The sequence below is a fragment of the Camponotus vicinus genome, unplaced genomic scaffold, assembly GCF_025532165.1.
Source record: "Camponotus vicinus isolate PSW18456_S1 unplaced genomic scaffold, iyCamVici1.0 SCAF_5, whole genome shotgun sequence".
In the NCBI taxonomy this organism is placed as follows: Eukaryota; Metazoa; Arthropoda; class Insecta; order Hymenoptera; family Formicidae; genus Camponotus; species Camponotus vicinus.
Genome location: NW_028141977.1, coordinates 10,736,017 through 10,761,165, shown reverse-complemented (window position 1 = coordinate 10,761,165; position 25,149 = coordinate 10,736,017). Strand labels below are relative to the sequence as shown.

At 29.4% G+C, this 25,149-nt stretch overlaps 2 protein-coding genes and 1 pseudogene across 3 annotated transcripts; all 3 read right to left on the bottom strand.

Moving 5' to 3' along the window:
- Positions 1-1,258: 1,258 nt before the first annotated feature.
- LOC145971703 (superkiller complex protein 2-like) lies at positions 1,259-6,756 on the bottom strand (annotated as a pseudogene). The gene is made up of 6 exons (XR_014438929.1): positions 5,962-6,756; positions 5,289-5,875; positions 4,861-5,217; positions 4,699-4,701; positions 2,128-2,305; positions 1,259-2,015 (listed from the first exon to the last, which is right to left on the bottom strand). The product of XR_014438929.1 is annotated as a superkiller complex protein 2-like (transcript).
- On the bottom strand, positions 2,341-4,475 carry LOC145971799 (nucleolar protein 6-like). Its single transcript, XM_083099857.1, has 4 exons — positions 4,198-4,475; positions 3,401-3,650; positions 2,689-3,003; positions 2,341-2,514 (listed from the first exon to the last, which is right to left on the bottom strand). Exons 3-4 carry the CDS (start codon positions 2,953-2,955, stop codon positions 2,341-2,343), a joined length of 441 nt encoding a protein of 146 aa, XP_082955983.1. The 5' UTR covers positions 2,956-3,003; positions 3,401-3,650; positions 4,198-4,475.
- Positions 6,757-8,055: 1,299 nt separating the features above from the next.
- On the bottom strand, positions 8,056-24,552 carry LOC145971537 (cytochrome P450 4c3-like). Its single transcript, XM_083099286.1, has 8 exons — positions 23,868-24,552; positions 13,526-13,723; positions 13,091-13,273; positions 9,998-10,067; positions 9,746-9,872; positions 9,082-9,321; positions 8,801-8,963; positions 8,056-8,499 (listed from the first exon to the last, which is right to left on the bottom strand). Exons 1-8 carry the CDS (start codon positions 24,049-24,051, stop codon positions 8,165-8,167), a joined length of 1,500 nt encoding a protein of 499 aa, XP_082955412.1. The 5' UTR covers positions 24,052-24,552; the 3' UTR covers positions 8,056-8,164.
- Positions 24,553-25,149: the final 597 nt, after the last annotated feature.

Genomic DNA, 25,149 nt, shown 5'->3' with positions numbered 1-25,149 from the left:
TTTATATTTCATAAGTATTTTCCACTAAAAAATCAAACGGAATTGTACTGACTTGAAACTATTAAGCATTTAGCCTAGTAATAACGTATTTTGCATAGTAATGAATTACTCAACATTTTAATAAAATATCCTTTTCTAAGTAATTATAAATTTATTACCATTAAATGTCAATATAATTCAATATTGACGAGATATAAAAGATTACTAAACAATGTTAATTAAAAATAAATAATATTTAGCATGGTAAGATATATAACTGTTAATTATTTAAAGAAATCAAAAATAATATTTTTCTTATTTTATCTATTGCACAATGCTAATTTGAAATTGTATAGAATATGTACTAAATAATCTTTACACGATATGAAATAATCTTTTAAATTCAATATTGAATTATATCTATTACACTTGATGATATATATTTATAAATAAAATTAAATGGTTCAATACTCATTTATAATTGAAAATAAATTTGATCTCGTTAAACTGAAAAACCATAGAGAACAATGTTATACTAAAAGCTATACTTTATGTTGAGAATAACCGCAGGGAAATTCTTTGTGTATGTGGACACTCTTTATTACTTTTTATACATTTTAAGATTGAAAGAGCCATCTTGCAAAAATTAGTTATTAATCTGATATATCAATCAAACTTTTTTTACTAAGCAACGCAAGAACAAAATAGTAACGGGTGTAGTAATATAATCTTTCATCAAGCAGTCAATAGATGTCATAGAATGCATTTATGAAACATGTACAATAAAATGCATACATACACAACGCATACATTCCGCCCACCTTGAAAGCTGGTGCTTTCAACGATATAAACGTTTATAATAAGCTAAATACATGTAATGAAACCTTAAGAAAATAAAATCTTATGACATTAAAATTGGAGTAAACCTCATCTAATATGGGAACACTACCCAGATAGACAAAAAGATATCTTTTAGATTTCTAAAAGATTTCTTGTTATATCTTAAGATGTCTTGTATTTTTTACGAAAAGGTATCTTTTCGAGATCTAAAAGATGTCTTATGCAACAGTTTTAGATATCTTTCAGATATCTATAGATGTCTTAAAGATATCTTGCAGAAATTTTAAAGAAGTCTTAAAGTAATCTTTTAGACATAAGAAAAGAAGTTTTAAAGATATCTTTTAGATGTCTTGGAAAATATCTTCTAGATGTCTTAAAGATATCTGAATAGACAAATCGATATTGGGAAAATAAATGATATGTATAGCATAACAATGTGTTGCAAACAATTATTGTTTTATTGAATAAAGATCAAGGGAATCTTAACAATTCAGAAAAATATTATTTTATTTCTATCAACGTGCATTGTAATGTCGCTAATAATGTAATGTCGAAATAAAATAATATTTGTACAAATAAGTATTATAAATTAATATAATTTGTTTGAAAAAATTAAGTATATCTTAAAAAACTATAGAATTACTACGAGTTATTTACTGCTAGCATTTGAACATTTGCAAACATATACAAAATATAATATAATGTCGTTTAGTTATAATTATAAAGTTACATTTTATTATACAATTATTATCAAAAAATTATTAATATTTTGAAGTATTGTACATGCTTGTAGACAAGATATTTTTTACAAATAGATTACGTTTTCAACAATATGTGCGTGTATTCAGTTCATTATTTTTGAAAGAAGAAATGCATTTTTCTATTTCAAAAAGTTAAATTATTTTATACTTCGCGTTTGATCGCAGTCGAGGCTTCTTCCATTTTTTCTTTCAAAATCGGACTTATAGTCACAGCCGCATTTTTAACATCTCTCAAGATTTCGCCGAGTTGCTGTATGCATCGAACGATAATTCTCTCTTGAACGTTATTTTCATGATCTCCGCGAACGATTTAGCTTGCGTCCATTCGTAGACAACTTCCACCAAACCGAAATTCAATGACGGTATAGTCGACAATTGATATTGCTGCTCTAAACGTTCCAATTCCGCATGCACCTTGTTCATTATCTCACAACCCTGGAAAAAAAAAGAACATTGTTTTAGTTTTCCGATGCTCTTAATTATTCGATATGTACTTTTCTTTAAACTTTATTAATTATTTAAAAAAAAGACAATTGATGACACGTACATTAGCGAGATTCGGTGTGAGTGTAGGTTCTGAATCTGTGCGTTGTTGAAAGATCAGTGCTGATAGCAGCGCTACTATTTCTGCTGGTTGTAAAACTGTTAACATATTCTTGAGAACCAGCTCCGTTATCAGCAATTCGTTACTACCCATTTGCAACGCGACTCTCCTTTTAAAGCAACTGCAAATCAATATTAATTGTGTTAGAAAGAAATATTATTCACATGCCGATATATTTAAAAGAAGTTTACCATTGCTGTCGAGTTTTCTACAATTAACATCTGCCACTTTAAAATCCTTGCGCTCGAAAACAGCGGGTTTCAACAGAACCCCAATCACTATATCACTATAAGTGTCATGGAAGAATAAGGCATAATCATCGTAACCATCCTCAAGAAATAAAAGAAAAATAGATGTAGAATACAAAAAAAGATTTAGATATAGCAGTGGCGTCAATCATGATAATACAAATATATAATTTTTTTTCTTTGTTTTTAAAGCATGCATAAATCCATTCATACAATTTAACAATACAATCGCTTGTTAATTATTTCAAATACTAACTCTTAGATCTTTCAGGAAACATTGCACAGGATCAAAGTCTATGACTGGAATTTTTTGAAGTGAATGCGCTTTATACAGATGCAGATCAACGATTTCCACATTATTGGATACATCGACCTCCTGCAGTTTTCTAGGATTCATATTTGACTTCAGATATAACAAACAGTCATATTCTTGTAGTGAAGGGTGAAATATAGGTTTTATATCCAGATTATCGAACAATAGAATGTCAAATAATCTTAATGATTCCTTCGCGAGTGCACTCATACGATTTAAAATCAACTGAGATGGCGCTCTCCTTGTCCACAAGGATTTCTGTTGATCATAAGAGGTAGATATGAATAAGGGTGGTAACGAAGCGCGAGTTGTATTAAATAATGTTTCTACGGCGGAGATTTCTTCATCCGGAAAAAAATTTAATGTAATATATTAATATATATATATTATGTAAATAAGCTCAAAAGCAATTACACATAGGTAAATTTGAAATAAAAGAGATTGCATTTCTGTTTATCTTTTTATATATATGAATATATATAATAAATAATAGAATAATAAATAGAATATATAAATTTTCCGGGTAAAAAAAGAAAAAGAAAAAAATTTATCAATTATTTCAGTAAAATTTAATTAATTATTTAAATAATTATTTTATGATTCATTTGCAAAAATTTTTACAGTAATGAAAAATTGGAAATATATCAAAACTTACTAGTCATTTCACCATTGAAATTAATGATGACAGGATCAGTATTCCAATGAGATCTTGCAACAACTTCTAGAAATCATAGAAACGCCACTTGCGGCATCTGAGCTGGTTTATAAGGTTCTGGCATCAAATATATCAAGGCCATAAGCAATTCAATTACAACTTCCGATACGTATCATCTAACAATTATGCTGATAACCACCGTTTTGCCAAACGGCAAGCAGGACCGAATGACGGTTGTTGAGAATGCAATCTATGAAAATGAAAATTGAAGATATATATCACAGAATGTCTATTTCGAATCTTATAAAAAATTTGCTGAACAGTCTCTCTCTGATTTTTTAGATATTTTTGTTAAAAATTTTAGGTAAAAAGAGAAATTATCCTAAAGATCTTTTAAGTACAATTTTCTAAAATAAGTTTATTATTGTACATATTTTCTATATTTGTATATGTTTTTCAATTTGTACGAAGGAAAAACAGCAAATTATAAGTTTTAAGTGTTAGATTTGTAAATATACCGAAAAAAATTGAACAACTTTTGTAAAATAAGCATTTTTCACATTCATAAAATTTTTACCTTTTTCACTACAAATTATAAGATAGAATATGTATTGCATATTAACACACACAATATATCTTGTTAAGACATTAAATATATAAACAAAAATATATAATTATAATATATTTTAAACATATAAGACACTTGGCTTGCCAACTATTTACGATGTGAAAATAAAAAATTATTAAAAAGAAAGAATTTTTTAAAATGTCTTTTAGACATTTAAATTATTTTATACTTCGCGTTTGATTGCAGTCGAGGCTTCTTCCATTTTTTCTTTCAAAATCGGATCACTTATAGTCGCAGCCGCATTTTTAACATCTCTCAAGGTTTCGCCGAGTTGCTGCATGCATCGAACGATAAATTTGTTCATTCGTGATTTTCATGATCTCCGCGAACGATTTAGCTTGCGCCCATTCGTAGACAACTTCCACTAAACCGAAATTCAATAGCGGTATAGTCGACAATTGATATTGCTGCTCTAAACGTTCCAATTCCGCATGTACCTTGTTCATTATTTCACAACCCTGGAAAAAAAGAACATTGTTTTAACTTTCCGATGCTCTTAATTATTCGATATGTAATTTTCTTTAAACCTTATTAATTATTCAAAAAAAAGACAATTGATGACATGTACATTAGCGAGATTCGGTGTGAGTGTAGGTTCTGAATCTGTGCGTTGAAAGATCAGTGTTGATAGCAGCGCTACTATTTCTGCTGGTTGTAAAACTATTAACACATTCTTGAGAACCAGCTCCGTTATCAGCAATTCGTTACTACCCATTTGCAACGCGACTCTTCCTTTTAAAGTAATTGCAAATCAATATTAATTGTGTTAGAAAGAAATATTATTCACATGCAACGCTATTACATATATAGAAATACTTTTATCATAATAAACCTCTCATTGCTATCTATATATTTCAATTGTTTAAGCAGTGCCACCATATTCAGATAATCTAGATACAGTGTCATTCCTTCATCGTTAAGTTTAAGCCGGAGCTGCCGTTTTTTATCTTCGAGTTGATTTCGCTCGAATACAGGTCTAAACTGTTCTTCGAAATTTGGTATTTCTATACATCTCATGTCGTTAAGCTTGGCTTTAAACTTGTCTCTATGCTTTATTCTTAATTGAAAATCGCTTTTCGATACAGCTTCGACATAAAGACATAAAATTTGAGCATTGGCAGCAGCATTAAATGATAAAGAAGTTAATTCTTGAACCACCATTTGACAAGTCTGCCCTGGTGGATCGTTTCTAGAGAAAGGAAATAGCAAATGAATAAGATATTATAAAAATTTTTGCTGCTTTGTTATATTACTTCTTACTTAAATCATGAGATTTGCCGCTTTTCCCAATCATTCAGCACTAAAGAGCGATCGACTTTTATCTGGCACTTGGTTATTTTCAATATATGCCATGAGTATAAAGTTACGAACTTATGCAATGCATTAATGCTCGGAACAAAAAACCTTTTCTTCGTTAAGCCAATAATTTCGCATCATTTTTCACATATCTGAGGACTCTTGAATTCAGCAGCTTCGGAATTGGATGCATCCATATTCTTGAGTATCAACACTCAAGTTGACAGCAAGTATTGAGTAGAACTTTTATGATGCAAGACTTGCAGTAATAAACCTAATTTGTTGTAATGATTCGCATATGATATTGACAAGACTCTGCCTTCGGTCAAAGCTTTTGCTGATTTTTTAGATTCGAACAAATAGGGATTTAAAAATTTAACGTCTTCCAGATATTCAACTGCAACTTGATAAAACACAGAGAGCCTCTTTTGTATCTCAGTCAAAGTAGGTAGATTTGATAATTCTCGCTCGACTTTTCGTAACTCGCTGTTATATGTCGCTGTTTTACTGTTTCTCAATTGTTGTATTACATAGGATAAATCTCTGTACACCTGATAACAGATAAAACATTCTTAAATATTCTTAAATAAAAAAGTGTAACATTGAAACATAATAACAAAAAACATAAATTGCTCACTAAAAAGATTTTTACCTTCTTGTCTTTCATCAGTTTCTTATCTCCAGAAGTCCACAGTCTCCAGGAATCATTATCAATAATATATCAGCAACTAAAATTGCATCATCTGAATCCACACCAAAATTTATTTTCATATCTATCGAAACACTATATACAACTCAAACTCGCTCAAGAATCTCAAAAATAACAAGAGTAATATGTTTCATAATATCCACTTTTATCTTTTATTTCTTTATGCCATCCATGATGGCCGAGGATGACGTGGCGCTGTGATGCGCAGAAAATTTGTACGGCTCACGTATGGTAGCCGAGTCGCTTGAAAGGCCGAAAATACCAAAAACCGTCACACAACAATGAAAAAAAAAGAGAAAAGCACTCCTCGAAAAGCAGAGTAGGTTATAAGACACTCTATAAGCAAAGCAAGAGAGCACTTCGATTAGCACGATTATCACATCCGATCTCCGATCCCGTCCAAGGCCTGGCACCGCTACCATTATACATATATATATATAAGATGCGATCGGGAAGACGCTTTAGATGCTCTGAAGCGTTTGATTGACCAATCAGGTAAAAGGAGGAAAGATTTCTTTAATCTGAATGGTCAATCAAACACTTCAAAACATCCAGAGCGTCTTCTCGACTACAGTTTTGAAATATCTTTAACATGTATAATAAATATCTTTTAAGGGGATCCCTCATTGAACGGCGAACTTTTACACGATTACAGCGCCCTCATCTAATCCTCATTCCGTATCTCTCTCTATCACGTTATTTATAAAGAAGATGCACTGCTTTTTCCACTCTACTTTACCGATATTTCAGGTATATACGGACTAAAATTTTCAGAAGAATGTCATTTATTAATTAGGCAATTAAATTCAGTTTTTATAGTTCGACAATGTTCTACGGTGCAGTACACAATTGTGAAAGCTGCTGTTTTATGCATAAAAGCTATAAAACTTTTATAAGAAGCTAATATTTGTACAAATTGACAGCTCTGACGCCATGTTGATTTAAGAAGTCGATAAATAAAAATGTAATTTTATATTTATTTTCTTTCTCAATATAAAATCTCATACTGTACAGAGTTTTCACGTGTCCGTTTGCGTGTATACTTCAATTCTGGAGAAGGATTTTTAATTCTATACAGGCAATAAAAAATGGCACACTTCCGAAAATTACGGTGTTTTTGTCGGTAAAAAAGTATGCTTGAGGGATCCCCTTAAAATGGTCTTGAAGACATCTTTCGAGAGAAATCATTTAGATATCTTTAATATATCTGTTACAGATATGTTAAAGATATCTTAATGCCATTTATCTAAAACTACTTCCTAAGGTGCTTTTATTTTTTAATTTTTTTTTTTTTTTTTTTTTTTTTACGAGAGAGGAGAAAATGCTTTTTACGCACATCCTGACCCCCGTAGGTCAGGATAGTGTGGGACTCGGCCTATTTAACGGCCCCTACCCACTAAAAACTCCTCTCTTTCGTCCATCATTTCGAAATTTAATTTATGGATTATTATCTATCAATGAACCGGAAAAATTTTTGCCTAGGAGGCGTGCTTTATATACTGAGATTAATAATTCCTACCAAATGAAAACGCTTAAACTAAAAAAGTTATTGGAAAAGCAAACCTATATTTGTTTAACTACTGATATTTGGTCATGTCGTAACAAAAGTTATTTAGATATGACGGTTCACTTTATCCTAGATACGTTTGAGAGACAATCTTATATGTTAGCTTGTAAAAGAATACTTTATCATCACATATAAAGATATTGTTTTGATTATGCATAATATAATTTGATTATGCATAATATAATGATAGAATTTAATATAAATGTATCTAAAGTTACTCATATATAATAATAACTGACAATGCAACAAATTCTAGCAAATCATTTAGATGCTTTAGTGTTACGAAATAATGTAAAGTCACTATTAGTCGGGATCGAAGCATTTCCTTATAGTGACTTTTGAAATATATTCGATGTGATAAGAAAATTTGTTTTTCACAGGAACAATAACAAAAAAGTCTATCTCTTTCTCTTTTTCTATAATTTCCTTTTCTAACATATAGGATATGTATTCTATCAAGCAACAAAAATATATAGAATATATAGAGTAAATAGGACATATATTTTAAAAATAGAATATTTCGTAAATAGGACATATATTTTAAAAATAGAATATTTTGTCTTGCTAACGTGGTGTTATTTTTAGACGAAGCCCGTTCGCATTTACAAGTACCAATTCCGATATGAAGCGCAATTGATCTTCTGTATCGAAGGCCTCCACGCGGAAAGCTTTTAGCACAGATAAAACAGCCACTTTGATGACCGATGTGGCAAATCTTGAGCCGATGCAGTTTCGTGAGCCAGCGCTGAATGGGATGAAAGTATATAGCGGTACTTTCGGGCTATCCGGCAAGAAACGCTCCGGACGATAAATATGCGGATCGGGAAAGTGACGAGGATCACGATGCAGCAGATAAGAATTGATGAGAACTGTTGAACCTGGTGGAATTTCGTTACCCACTAGAAACATAAAAACATAGATAAAAGAAAAGTCCTCGTTTACATTACACAATTCTCAATTACATTTGTAATATTAGGAAATACATCTTAAAATTTGTTGCTTAACAATTGTTCAACAAATATATATTCTATAAATGTTTATTATTTATATCAATTAATAATGTTATATATCTATGATATATAACATTAAGAGATATGAAATAATAATGCAGTAATATTATCAAGTAAATAATATTTCGTTGGAAATCTCGTAAAGAGGGATATATCGATTTTCCGAAAAATAGAATTGAAAGATACTTACTTAAATTGATTGGTTTGTAAATCTGTCTTGCTATGAGCGGTGTTACTGGATATATTCTCCATTGCTCTTTAATACAGGCGTCCAGCCATGTTAATTTGTGGATATTATGTAATGTGACTTCTGTTGTGCCCAATAGATTATAATATTCGTCCAAGATCTTTTCCTAAGAGAAAGCAAGAGAGGACGCAGATGTTAAGTTAATGTTAAAAATATGAGAGAAAAGTACATGTATCTATTAATTATAAATAAATCTTCTGAAAATATAATACAATAGGACATACCTGATATTCGGGATGTCGCCCCAACGCGTAAAGCGTCCAGGATATGCTGGTAGCCGTCGTGTCATGTCCGGCAAACATAAAAGTATTTACCTCATCACGAATATCCGCATCGGAAAGATGTACAGTTCCGCTCTTAGATATATCGAGCAGTAAGTCCAGTAGGGCCTGTCTCTTATTCGGCGGTTCGTTGAAGTCCCCATCATGTTTCAGCTGCCATTCCATTTTTTTCTGCGTGATTACCTATAAATGAAACATCTCATATATATGTCGAAAACGAAAATATTACATATTAATTTTTTAACTTTTTATCTCTATAATTATGCCCGAAAAGTCTTGATATCAAATTGCACTAAAAAGAGAAAAAGATTCTTTTTTTTCTTAGATATAGTGTTATCTGAATTTGAAATTGAAACAGTAATTTAATTTTCGAAATTTAGTGTTCGATTTCATTCCAAAATTGTATTAAAATTGCAATAATAATAAAAAAAATAGTTGGTTCGATGAAATTTAAACATGAAAATCGCAATATTATGCTAACTAAATTATCCCGATTAGTAGTTTTGGTTTGAACTTCGCTCCGTGAAGTCTCGTGAAATTGTCACACTAGCAAATGACTATAAAAACTCTAATTATTCGAATTTATTTAACTTAGGATTTTCATTACTTTGTCAACAAGGTCTTGAATGATACGAAGTGCGTGATCATGCTCCTTTCCTGCTTTGGTTAACTTGAAAATTTTGTCATTTGATACCCACACGTTTGTGAAACGCATTTGTACAATAGATGCAATTCTGAAAATTAAAAATTGTTTTAACGTAACTTCATTATATGACTTCAACATTGTATGTTGTATGAAATGCGAAAAGAAATCGATGTAAAAATCTATGTATACATATTTCAAGCAAAAGACACTTACTTGTTCACAGCTTCTACATATTCATTTTTGGAATTTATTTGAGCATTTAGTTTATAGCCCATTGCAGATTCTGCAATAAATTTATAAGTTTATTTTATTTTAAATAAAAAATTTTGTTATCTATGACTGTAATAAGATAATTGATAAACAATTTAACAATTTAATATTTTGTCTTAACTAGTATATTATACAATAATTATATGTAAATTTAAAAAAAATTATTATGAAGTTTGTGAGTTATTTATTTGCAACAATGTTTAAAACAATATTGTGTGATGTAATTTCATTGAAAATTAATAATAATACTAACTAATAATTAACTGTAATAATATTATGAATTACATATAAAACAATTATCGTATATTTCAAGACAACTTCGTCAAAATATTTTAGAATAATAGACAATCAAAGTGGGTGATAATCGATCATTTATTTTTTTTTAATTGACAATTCAAAATTCTGAGTATTATGATTAGGACAATCCAACAAGAACTTCGCAATAAGATGTAGAAAAATTGTCATACAAAAGTGCATTTCGAATATATAAATTTGTTTGTTGAATAAACATTATCTTACAAATATGAAAATAAATGGCGAATTTAATTAAAACATCTCATCCGGATTCGAACAAGCTCGCAAAACGAAGTTTAATCTACTTGATGAAGATTTACTATTTAGAGCAGAGGAAACGAACAAAGAAAACATCTCTTTGCACAACGAGGATTCGAATTCTTGCGATAGTAATGATTTGCCAATTTTTAAAAATTTTATTTCTAAGTCCAAGCAAAAGAAGTTTATCTCTGTTTCTAAATCCAAGCGAAAGGAGTTTATCTCTGTGTCATCAATCTCACGATTATCTATTTCTCAAAGTCATAAGTCCTACGCTAATCTGACAGATTTATCTAAAGTACGTGATTCTTTCTAATTAAAATTTACATTCTGAGAAAATATGCTAGCGCATTTTTGCTTCGATTGAATTACATAGAATTTTAAATCACATTTTTTAATAAAATTGTGAAAAGAATGTAAAATATAAATAGAATTGTTTAATTAAATAATAGCATCTTCTCAAATCCTTGCGTATTTTTGCTCTTGAAAAGATTTCATTGTGTGTGTTTCAAGAATTATATATTATTAAAGTTTATTAAGTTGAAAGTATTAAGTTTTAAGAACTTGTCTTATGCGTTTTCGAGTAATTTTCTTCAATCAATCTTTAATTAATTTCAATCAACTTTTAATTAACATTGAGAGATCTCACAAATATATATATGACAACTATATGCGATCATCAGCATAGAGATTGAAATTTTTAATAAAAAATAATTTTAATAAAAACTTTAATAAAAATTTACAAAATTTAATTGCGATAGATTTACATCATATAATCATATTTATACATAAATTTGTTTATGTAAAAAAATATTTGCCTTGCTTTATGACATAATAGAACGAACAAATCAATTGACACAATCTCGATCTCGCGTAACAGAAACTTTTCAAAAGCTCTTGAAATGCGGAATTTCAAAGCCGATGTCTTGTATATTGAAGCTTGCATGTCCAAAGATGATCCATGATTCATCAACAAAATCTGTTAATTGTATCTTACCAAGTGCGTTTAAAGCGATAGGTTAGTAATTTCCGTTGCAATTAGCAATGTTTTAAGCAGTCAATATTTTTAATAAATTTTTTTAGTTAAAATTATTATTATAATGATATGATTCAAAAAAAAGAAACAAAATTTATGAATTTAAACTTGTATTACGGATTATAGCTACGCAGCGGCTAATCGAGTTATCGCAGCCGCGAAAAGATCGACATTTTAAGTCGCTGACACATAAGACGCGAATATATTGATCGTGCAATTTAAAAATACGCGATTTATCTACGTCAAAGGAAGTAAATCACAATGTCAAATAGAAACGATTTGCTTTATCGAGGAAACATAAATCGGAAATGACGAAATTAATTCAAAGATTTTTACGGTAATATTTCACTGATTTTCTAAATTTTTATAACGTAATTATTTTTGCTATATATATATCACAAATTACAGATTTGTAATTACAGTTTGTGATATCAAAATCAAAATGAAAAAAGAAATGCGGAAGAATTTTCTGCGAATCGCTTTGAATATATTGTCGCAAACAACGTTCGATTCTAATATTAGAGCAGCTGAAGGCCTGCTACAATGCTGAAGGTTGTAGAAATCTTTTAACATTTTGCGTCAATCTCCTTTGATCGTTAATATCTCATATTTTTCTCACCACATGCGTATTATATTTTCCTAAGTATCATTTATATGACAAGAATATCAGATAAATTCCGAGTGCCGAGTGAGAAAAATGTTCAGCCTCATTAATCACCATCAATATACTCAGCTGATACGTAGAAATCTTCCCTTCTTAAAATTTAACTACGAGCATTGTTAATAACGTGTGATTTGACTTCAGATTGACTTCAGATAGTGATCGTAATGCAAGAAGTATGTAAAAGAGATTAGAATGAAATAAATCTGAACTATCGAAGAAAACGAGAAAACAAAAATCATTGTATTGTCTTAGTAATACGAACTCGGATAGAAGCGTCGTTATAATCAATTTAAGCTAGAAGAAGAAATTCGCTATTCGTAAATCATAGATTTCGATATTATAAATCATCAAAGATGACGAAGAATATCAATTAGCTGATGATTGAACTTTTATTCTCGTGTAAGATAAAAATATATTTTATTTATTAGTTCCGCGATATCTATTTCTACCAGAGTTTGTTGATTAAGTTGATTTGTATTACGTTGTTGCATTGAAAAAAATTAATATATTTTTCTTTAATAAAACTAACAATAAATATATATAAAAAAATAATAATAAATAATAATAATAATAAAATAATAAATAATAATAAAAAAAAGAACATATGAAATATATAAAATATGTAAAACAACGAAATATATCAATTTAATACAAAAAATGATATTTTTATTAGAAATAATTGTTTATTCGTAAATCGCAAATTAATTATAAATGTGTAATTAAAACAACTTTAAAAATAAATTTATTAAACTATTGGATCAAAATAGCAGATATATTAACTCACCGCATATAATGTCGAGAGCGGCGCGTTTTAAATAGGGTACCACGTCGAACCATTTATTACTTTCTTTTTCGAGACAAGAAATTAAAACATTTGTCTCTTCTTTTGCAATCTTAAAATATGTTGCGAGAAGACCGCTGTGGAACGTCGGTGTCAGCAATTTCCTGCGGAACTGCCATGTTTCACCTGAAAAGAGAATATAATTTTAGTTTATTTTACATTTCGATGATATTCAACATAATATATATTATTACATATTAAAAAATACGATTGTGCAAGAACATACGTGCGATATATTAGCAAAATTCAAAAGTGTCTATTGAAATTTAAATAGAAGAAGATATCTTAAAAACACATCGTGTATGATATCGTTTGTGATATCCGACAAAAAAATATTCGTCGTCGCAATATGACCTTAACGAATCGTTAATCACTTACCAGTGCTGGTCACTAGGCCGGTACCAAGCCATGGCTTCAAGTATGCATATTCTAAACTTTTGTCAATATGCACACTGCTGCTAAGCAGGGGTTGTATCGCTTCAACTTTATAAAGGAAGATAAAAGGCCGCAGACCAACCCAGAGCAAATAAATGTTGCCGAACTCTTCAGCCCACTTGATTAAGTTTAGAAAAAATTCTGGAAAAAAAGAGAAAACGAATTGAATTTTAGACGTAAAATCGCTAAAATTTCTAAGAAATTATTTTGTCAATTTCTTAAGAGGATGCCGGAGTCGCAGCCGAACTCCGCTGCCATTGCTTACACCGCTATCGCCGCACCGCGCTGACCCTCCCCTTGCCGCGTGCCGACAAAATGTCTGGCCCATGCTGTAGCACGAGCGGCCGAACGTTTCTCTCTTTTTCTCTCTCTCTCTCATACACACACACATTCGTCCGATTTTATTCAATATTTCTGTTATTATTGCGACAATCGCGCAAAATGATATGGGACTGTTGTTCAATTTACTGCGCTCTACAAGCGCTTATTTATAATGCGCTGCGACATTCTGTATATACAATAAAAAGGATATTTGCGTATAACTTTTTTAACAAATTACAAATTATGCACGACTCGTTTACTAATCGATATAATCAAAAGCTAATAATATTAAATGTATTGTGCAAGTTATTTGAAGTAATATTGTATATTTGTAAAATTTACAAATAATATTTACAAATATTCACAATACATTTGTTGCCTCGAAATAATATATTTATATCGAGAATAGAATGGGCCCCTCCATCGCCCATTCCTGTGAGACGCAACCATTATATATGTATTTTTTTCGTCTCTCCGATATATGCAAACGAGATATTTGCATTGACGTCTTTTTCCAACGATATTCATTTTGGAAAAGGCGACAGTCTATTTTCTGCTACAATTTTAAAAAAATGTTGCCTCATATATTTCACATTAGTGGAATATTTCTCCTTACAAGGATTTCCTCCTAAGGCTATAGTTGTAGCGAAAGCTGCAGCATAAATTCCACAGGATATACCATCAGGTTGTGCTTGAACCTTTTCAAATATAATATTATTTTTATTTATTTGTGGATAACGGCGATGAATATAATTTTTTTCTTTAGGCACCAATTTATCGTATGTACAACAGGTAAACTATCGTACACTCGAAGTTTGATGCCGTCACAAAAAATACATCGCCAATGATCACTACAATTTCCTCCAATAATTTGTAAGCTTTTGTCGCTACGACTTGCTACAATTATATGAGGATATTCCAAATATAGCACACTTTGTGTTTCAAAATGAGAATCATCTCTTATAACGCGTAATAGTAGGTCTAATGATTCGTCATTTATTTTGCTACCTATAGATAAAACATTATCCTTTACTACATATAAAGGAGCAACTGAATTATCTAAAAATTCTCTTTGCTTTGCTACATCGTCTTCAGTTAGTTCTCTATTTTTGGAGTAACTAACAACGATGCAATCGTCATCTTATTTTAAAATGTACAGGTCATACAGATTGTCCTGCTGTTTTTAGAACATATTGTGGCTTTACAAAGCACTTGAAAAAATGTATTCTCCAAAAAGAAAATATACTTTCCACAAGTAACGATTGTGAAAAAACAAGCGACAAAAATGTTGCGATTTTTGAAGAGATTAATATTAATGATAGTTGTAATTCGATTGAAAATGAAATTGTAACATCAGATAAGTCAGATACTGAGAAAAAGCAACTAATGCAAGAAAATATATCGAATTACGTAATACACTTATATTCTTTAGGTTTGCCTGATTTTGTTATGACAAATATTTTAGAAACAACATCAAACTTAATTTTTCCACTCATTGACGATATTATATCGCTTTCACATTTAGATGAACGTCAAAATCTTGCTCTCAACTTTAGATATGCATTTGAAAATCACATGACTATATATAAACGAAATAAAAATTTGCCAAAAAATTTTGTGCTGCCTATTCAGAAAGCTCATGGTATCAAAATGAAAAAAAAATACGATAGTACAGCACAATGCTATAGACAAGTTCCAGTTACATGTACTTTTACGTATATACCTCTATTAGAAACTCTTCAATTTGTATTAAATAATGAAGCTGTTCAACAATTCTTTACAAATAATATTTTTGAAAATAATAATGCTTATACTAATTTCATTGATGGTACAGTTTATAAAACTAATCCTTTTTTTCAAATAAATAAGAATGCAATTCAGATTCAACTTTATTTCGATGAATTTGAAGTATGCAGTTCTTTAGGAAGCAAAGCTGGAATTCATAAAATCGAAGCGTTTTATTTTACAATTAATAACTTTCCTATTCATATTAATGCAATGTTACAAAATATTTTTTTAGTAGCTTTAAGTTATAATATTAATATCAAAGAATTTGGCTTGAATCCTGTATTAGAAGTAATTGTAAATGATATTAAAATTCTAGAAGAGCAAGGAATATTTATTGAGTCTTTGAACACTTATGTGAAAGGTACATTAATATCTTTATCTTGTGATAATTTAGCTGGAGCTATGTTGCTTGGCATGAATGAATCTTTCAATTCTCATCACTATTGTAAAATTTGTACAATGCATAAAGGACACGCCCAAAAAGCATGTGTTGCAGATTCAAGTTTATTACGAACAACAAAAAGTTTTTGTCATTTATCATATCAACGAAACTATGCGAACAGCGATACAATTAATTTTTTTGGAATAAAACATAAAAGTGCTCTGTTAAAATTAACTCATTTTAAAGTTTCCGAAAATCTCAACATTGATGTAATGCATAATTTTTTGGAGGGCATTTGCCACAGAGACTTAAAATTATTTATAAATTTTTGTAATAAATCTGGACTTATTACTTTAAATGATTTGAATGATAAAGTACAAGCGTTTGATTATGGCTTATGTAATAGAAAAAACCTTCCAAGCATTATACATTTTAATAAAAATTCAAATTCAATTGGACAACGTGCAGCACAAACTCTTTGTTTAATAACCTTTTTGCCTTTAATTCTAGAAGATATAGTTCCAAAACTTACAATTAGTGAAAATTTTAATAAATGGAAAATAATTTTATTACTTATAAAAATGTTAAAGATTACTTTATCACCAAAAATTACGCCTAATATGTTAGATGATTTACAAATAACGATAAAAAAACATCATGAACTTTTAATCAAAGAATTTTCTGTTCCATTAACACCAAAAGATCATATCATTACGCATTATCCTGCTATAATAAAAAAAATGGGCCCCCCAAGAGCTTACTAGACTATGCGATTTGAAGGCAAAAACGGTTATTTTAAAGATTTAGCTCATAAATTAAAAAATTTTAAAGATATTGCATTTACCTTATTATTACGTCATCAAAAATATATTATCTCCGAGTGGAAAAATAAATGTAATTTTTTGGAGGAACAGCCAATCCTCCAAAATTTTAAAAAGGAACGTTTGAAATCTACAAACTATGCAGCAATAATTGCAAAGCATTTCAATATTGCACTTGAGACATTTATTTACGTTGGAAAAAGCGTTCAATTTAGAGGTACAAATTTAAGATTAAATAAGTTTATATGTATTGTACATCTTTTTCTGAAAAGTTTCCAAATTTTGGTAAAACAAAATTATTTTTTTCTGTAAGTTCTACAATATTTGTTTTATATGAAAGTTGGAGTATTGATATTTCTCCACTAAATCTAGGATATATCATAAAAAATAATTCTTCTTTATTTATAATGGAAATGGTCAATTTTCAATTTACCAAAGCTTGGGAAATGTATACAACATTAAAAAATGATATAGTTATTATAACCGAGTATTTTTTGTAATTTGTAATTTTATGCATAAAAAAAATAAAACTAGATTTTTAAGAATTTTTCAATTAGTCAGATAAGGAATTATAAAAATAGATTATAAGCAGATATAGATTATAAACAGATTATAAAAATATAATGTATAAAAGTTATACAAATTTTACAATTAAAATAATTATAACATAAAGTATAAAAACGTATACAAAAAGTTTATGTATATGATTATGTAACAAAGGTTATGTATGATATGAATTTTTTTTTTTTTGTAATGTACCTTTGAACATATTACATTTAATAAAATAATTTGTGCAAAAAAATGTGTTATTTCTTTTTTAATAATAAATAATATTATAGTATTACTACAATGATAATAATAATACATATAATAATAATATAAAATTAATAATATACTAATTAACATTTTAAAAATGTAACGTTAACATTTTTTTTGCGTTAAAATATAGAATTTTTAACACACCGATTATGTAAATTTAACATTTTAATTTTATCAACATATTTAAATATCTACTTTTAAAAAATGTAAGAATAACATTTTTTTAAAATTAAATTTAACATTATAAATATGTTAATTTAACATAAACTTTATTTCCAGATAACGTTTAAGTGTTACACTTTTGTGTTAATTTTTCACATATTAGTTGTGTTATTTATTTACATACTTGCCTTCTGTTAAATTAACATTAAAATTAGAGTGGATAAATTGGGACATGTGAAATATGTTAAATTTAATACAAAATTTTTTACTATGCTGTTATATCAATATAAAATTAACGTGTTGTTGTGTGTGATTAATCTTACTAATTCAATATATAATTTTTTATATTTTTGCGCGTGTATCGAAAATAATAATAACTTGAATGTGCAAAAAATATAAAAAAACTGTATTCGTGTTTTTTTTACATTGAGTATAAAGTGCATTGATGGAAACAGAGGAAAGTCATATATATATATATATATATATATATATATATATATATATACGTTTATATATTACGTTTATATATATATATATATATATAAGAGAAAGAAATAATATTTATTTACATAGAGTTAAGCAAAAATATCGACATTCCGTTGTGTAATTATTAATATATATATATATATATATATATATATATATATATATATATATATATATATGTAGTTATCGATCTCGCACGAACTATTACTAGGCATAGATCTTTTGCGATTATAATTAAAATAATCATTGTTTACGACTTTCCTCTGTTTCCATCAATGCACTTTAAATTTATTCTTAATGTAAAAAAAAACACAAATACAGTTTTTTTTTATATTTTTTGCACATTCAAGTTATTACTTTCAATACACGCGTAAAAATATAAAGAAATTATATATTAAATTAGTAAGATTAATCACACACAACAACACGTTAATTTTATATTGGTATAACGGAGAATTTTTATTACTGTCTAATATATTTTACACAGATCAGAGGATATGATCTCGTATACTTTTGTAATTTTGAATTGTACGTATAACTTCAGAATGTCGGCTTATCAAGGCTTTTATTTTATTTCTAGACCTTTATGCTAGGTCAGATCCTTAAATTATGTTACAGATAATAGAAAAGTATACTTATTATTTCTAAATTACATTATATATAATTTTTAGACAAAAAGTTTTATATGTCATTTTTAAGACAAAAAGTATTGATATATGATTGTTCGAAGAAACTTACGAAAATATGTAAGATACATTCATGGATTAATCCTGTAACGATTTTTTAAATTTCTTTTAAATAATCAAGCATTTTAATAAAAAATTTGAATTATTATTTTTTAACAGAACATTATGTATATTACGTAGAATAAGACAAAAAGACTTTTTTGCATTTTTTGTGTTTCAAAAAGTTACCTTTCAAAACATGATTATTTTTAAGATGCATATTTTCGAAAATGAATAGTTGAAAATACTTGAGAATTTTCGTAGATAATTTTACGACGTTATATTTCACGAGAATAAGTCTATGATGTGTATGTCATTCGTATCCGAATCTACGACGTTTTTACGAAGAGATTAGCTTCAGTTATTTACAATCAATTATTCTCGCGGTCACTAACCCGCGTCGCGAATTCAGAAATAGACCTGCAATTTCGTATGCAACCAATTATCGTTATCGTAGCTCTAGATCCACTCTATATGATGCAAATCATTGATTGCACACGAAATTTGCTGATGCAAATTACGATCTCTATCAGAGCTAGAATAAAACTGTTAATAATGAAATAAAAGAACGAAACTAAATGTAACGTAATATGATAGAAGAATAGTAAAAAATAATTTAATTTTATCAAATATATTTTTTAAAAGAGAAAAGTTTAATTACAAAATATGAATGTATAGAGATATAATACGATGATAATATGGAACGGATATAATTTTACTATCTGAAGCAGATATGATTTAAATTATTTCTAAACTAAGAAGGGAGAAAGAAAAAAATAAATATTGTTTGTTAAAAACAATACGTATAAATAATTTAAGATACGATAGAGAGCTATTATAAAATAGATAGCTTAAAAATAGAAAAATATTTAAAATTCTTTCTTTTAATTTCTCTTTATATTTTAAACAATTCAATTATAAAATTTTTTAACATTGCATATGAAAATTTCATTTTTTGATTAAAATTTATATGTAGTTTATTTCAACGAAATGAAGAGAAATAAGAAATTATTTATATTTTTTGAATGATACATTGAAAAAAAGATCGATGTAGAAATAGATAAACAGAAAAAAAGAAAGAGAGAAAAAGAGAGATGGGGAATTAAGAAAGAGTACGGCTCAACGGAGAAAGAGAGAAATCGCACGTGCAGTGAGTTGACGGTGCCGAGACTGACTGGACATTGACCGGTCGAACATAAACAGCATATATATTTGCAGTGCACATGGATGATGGGTGAATGTAGAGAACAAGAGAGAAAGAGACAGAAATCAAGAGGAAGGAAGAGAAAGAATGAGAGATAGAGAGAGAAAAAAAAAGAGATACCGCTCTGAAAAGAATGGGTGGCGCTGTCAGAGACCTTGACAGGTGTGCAACGAGACGCTAAGCGTCCTTCGGACAGTAGTGGGCCTTCGACGACCTATTTTAGGCCGGAAGCTGGCCTATGTCAGCTTCTTCCCCGCTTTCCCATAAAGGATGCGTCATAAGTTTGAATAATGAATAAATTTGACATAACGCTCGAAATGTATTATGCATAAAAGAGGGACCGGTTCTGCGTGACAATTCGAAACGGTATTTCTTTTTGATACGAAGGAACATATAGAATCGTATTTATATTTTGTTTATTGTCGACATTTACTTTAATGAATATCCAATATATTGCAAACTGAGATTTGTTCTAAAAAAGAATTTTCGTGTTAGTTAAAAAATTGAATTTATTTGTAAAAGTTTTCAAATGGAAAACAATAAATGGCAAAATCTTTTTTAATCTTTTCATTATTTCTTATTTATTTTATTTTATTAAAGATTTTTTATTCTACTCTTTCTTTCTGTCTTTTATTATTATGTCTTATTTTGCCTATATAAAACTATTTTGTATTAGACATTAGCATGTAGAGACTAAAGAGTTCGACTCTTGACAATTTTTTCATCAGTCTGATGTAAATTTTCCTGGATATTGCTTATAAAATAAGGAAGAAGAAGAGCGGCCATAAATTTTGATTGAAGCCGAAATTTTTTGAAAGCACATAATAAGCGAAAATAAAATCAAAAAGAAAAAAATATCGATTAACAATATTTGCAATAGAGTATCGTTGTAACCTAAGATTTTATCGCTTTAAATACATCGATATACATCCTTTTTCTTGTTTTGCGAAACAATAGGAATCAATGACGGTTTTAGCAATGCATATTCGTGTTGCCACTATACACGTTAATTACACGTCTCGCCTTTTGTGCTGGTCGGTCTGATTAATTGACATATGTGTCATAACGCGTACGTAGCATCAAATTAAATTCTATTCTCTTCTCACGACCAACGACGTCTGGCTGAAGTCTGATCCGGAGTTGTTCTCCGATCGCGAAGAATCTCAGATGCAGGAGGCTTTTTTTTATGAAACTTTATCCTGCCTGCGTGGATGCTTTCTTTTTTTATTCTCTCCCCGAAACGAGAGGAGAATACATAACACTGTTGCCCGTATAAAATCGCGTTTAATAATAGTCAGACCGCCCAAACGACCTCGACCCGGTTCTTTTTATTTTTTCTCTTCCTCACAATTTCGTTTCTTGACACGTGCAGGGTGGCCGACGATTAGTGGATGGCGCGAATCGTTCTTTTTTTCTTTATTATTTTCTCCCGTCGCGTGGGTGTCTCTACGCGCGAAAGTTATGCGAGATTATTTGTCTCTTATTATAATAATCAATTTGTGTGATTAACAGAATAAATATAATAAGATCTGAATTTTTTAAGAATTAAACGTTCAGAGATCAGATACTGTTCAAAAAGAACGAATACTGTTTTACAGTCAATATCAAACTGTTATATAATAATTTAAACAAAACTGCACTATACTTTATATACTCGGTTGATTTTTTCACGGTCTGTTATGAAAGGAACGGTCTTCATGGTTCATTATGGAAGAAAATTATTTCATTTTGCATAAGCAATACTAATTGAAATAAAATCAAAACGTATGAGAAGTCTCATTTAATTCTTATTACGATATAAGGAATTTCTATAATATTCTCGAGTAAACACTGTTACATCTTCCATAAATTTTTTTTCCAAGTCTACTTTATTAGAGAGAGAGAGAGGGGGGGGGAGGGAGAGGGGGGAAAGAGAGAGAAGGAGAGAGAGAGACAGAGAGACAGAGAGAGGAAGAAAGAGCACATTTTAAAATGATTTTTAAAATTATAAATTAGAATTGCATGATATGTTATACGTGATGATGTTTCATCAAGTTGCCTTTGACCGCTAATTGCTATCAATTAATCAGCGCATTAATAAGTACGATAAACAGTAGATAAAAATATAAAGTGTGATTCAATATGTAACGTATTTCGTCTCAATGACAAGACAAATATGATTATTTGCATTTAATCATAATCAGTTGTGCGGTTATTAAACGCGTTATGTCATAATGATATAAAAAAGTATTAAAGATAAAAATTATTTTATTTTAAGCGCAATGGCATAATGATTTATACTTATATGAACATATACGTATATAGGTATATAGAATATATGTATGATTTTCAGATTTTTCATTTCAAATAAAAAATAAATTTTTTTCTCTGCACAATTTTTGTTTGATTAACTTCAGCTAGAAATTTTTCTATTGCATTCTCAAAAGAGATAAAAAAGAAAAAGAGATAGAAAGAGGTAAACTATCAAAAATATAATTGAGAAAAGTCTAAAAAAATGGATAGAAAATTATATTCCCATATCTTTTACATATATATCTCTTTACCTCTTTATAAAAATATCTCAAACATAGAATAAGTTTATCATCATTTAAAATGTTTGACATCACTTATGTTAATTGTGTTAAAATTAGATAAATAGTAAAATAATATTTGCGTTCATCTTAGTCTCCTGACTTTAATATTTTGTAAAATATATCACGATGATATAAATGATAAAAAATTCTTTACATAAAAAAAGAGCAAATGTATATTAAGTCAAGTTCAATAGAGATTCATTGCTTTTCAAAAGTAACGCTTATCCTGTTTAACATAAAAAAAGAATCTAATGAATTGTATATATGTTGAAATATTTAGACACTTTGTAACATATTTGTAAATGATCAAATAACTTAGCAACACAAACCATTTTATTTTAATCTTATCTTTCTACACAAATATTTATTAGTGAAAGTTGCCAGTATGATTTAAATCAAAATGTGAACAAAGAGAAAGAGAATAAGAATTTAGTTTAGTTTATAAAACAGATTTTACCAATCATTTTACATACAATGCTTTTAATTATCGTGCAAAAAATGTTTTACATATTCACTGTAATGTTTTAAAATTGTAATGTAATGTAATGTTTTATATAATATTGTCTAAATAACACAATTTTTATAAAATTATGTTGGATAATTTAGGCAAAACATTGGGCAAATACACACACACACACACAAACACACACACATATATATATACAATCTGCGATCTCAATAAAATTTACATGCAATAGTTATCTTTTCTCTTCCTTCGACGAATAATATAAATATTATTCTAATTATATAGGCTTTTCGTAACAATATCTTTTTTATGCGACACATTAATGACCGAAAAAAAGATTATATATTATATTCAATATGAATATCGCATTTACATTCATTTTTAGCAAAGTTGTTAATATAATTCGTCCGACTCATCAGTAATAATAGCCATATATTAACGAATTATGATGTTATCATGCATGAAAAATGTAAGATATACATAATTGTCACTGCGATATTGCTATGTTTTTTAATATGCCGAAATCACAAGGGCTTACCTTCTGGCGAACAGTTGAGCTGATAAGCATTACCGATGATGGGCAATGCTGTGGGATAGGGCACCTTCCTCAAGGCGTACAAAAATCTTCCCCGCTTTATCAATAAAGCTACCAAAAGTGACAGCAGGCAGACAGAGAGGATCATCCAAGATCCTCCTGCCATAAAAATTGACTCTACAATCATGTTTGTGCTGTGATCGATTATCTTCTGGCAGTGCTTCCTCGATATAGCTTCTTTTTTCAGGAAGAGGCGAAGCAAAATATTTCAAATCTCTTCGTTAGATTTTAAGAAAGATCTAACACTCTTTCTTTCCGAGATCTCTTTAGAAAAGATAAGAATTATGTCGAGGAAATCAATTCTGGACTCTTAATTTTTGCAGTAAGATTGAAGATCTTTTCCGTCGCGAGCGATTGCGGAGATCGAGTCGAGAGATTCGATTTTAATACGAACACTAGTATTCTGCGGGAAAAATGCGATTTTATGTGTAAATATACTTGGAGGAAACGAAAGGTGACGATCTCGCGCAAAGTCGAGAAGAAAAGAGAGAAAAAGAGAGAAGCGTCACAAGAGCTTCAAAAAATAAAAAGAATCGCCGATTTCTCAATTGCGAGTGAATCGAATAGATCACCAAGACTAATATTACCGCGTTATAAAGACGTGTCACTCGGTGGCTACTCTCTGCGGTTATAATACATGATCCTACGAAAGAACTGCCCTTATATACTACTGGAATGTCCGGTGTACTACACCAGATGGGCAGTGGCTAGCTTCCTCACCAATAGAGTAGCGAACACGTGGGACATATATATGTGTGTCTGTTTGTGTATACATGTGAGAGAAAGACATATATTCATACACATATATATTTCCGATTGTATACGTTTATATATGTGTGCGCGCGTGTGTAAATGGAGTCGCAGAAATACAGAAGCGAATACCCCTCCGAGATCACCGCTCGCCCACCCTATCGCTCATCGACACCGCCCGCAGCCTCAGTCAGGTTCACCTCTCAAGACAAAAATTTTCACATGATAGAAAGAGGAGAAGCGACTCCCGCCAACGTTACCGTCGATAACAGTGTGATAATTTGCATTATATGCGACCTGTACCGTCAAAGATTTCGGGAAGAGAGAGTCTCGCATTCCGTATCGATACATCGGAGATGATGGGTAACGTGACGGAGGAAAAGAGATTTCTTTTGTCCTATTTTGAAAAAGATAAATTTACATCAAATATGTAATGTTTAGTGATAATGAAATGTTTAGTGAAATGAAATTCTTT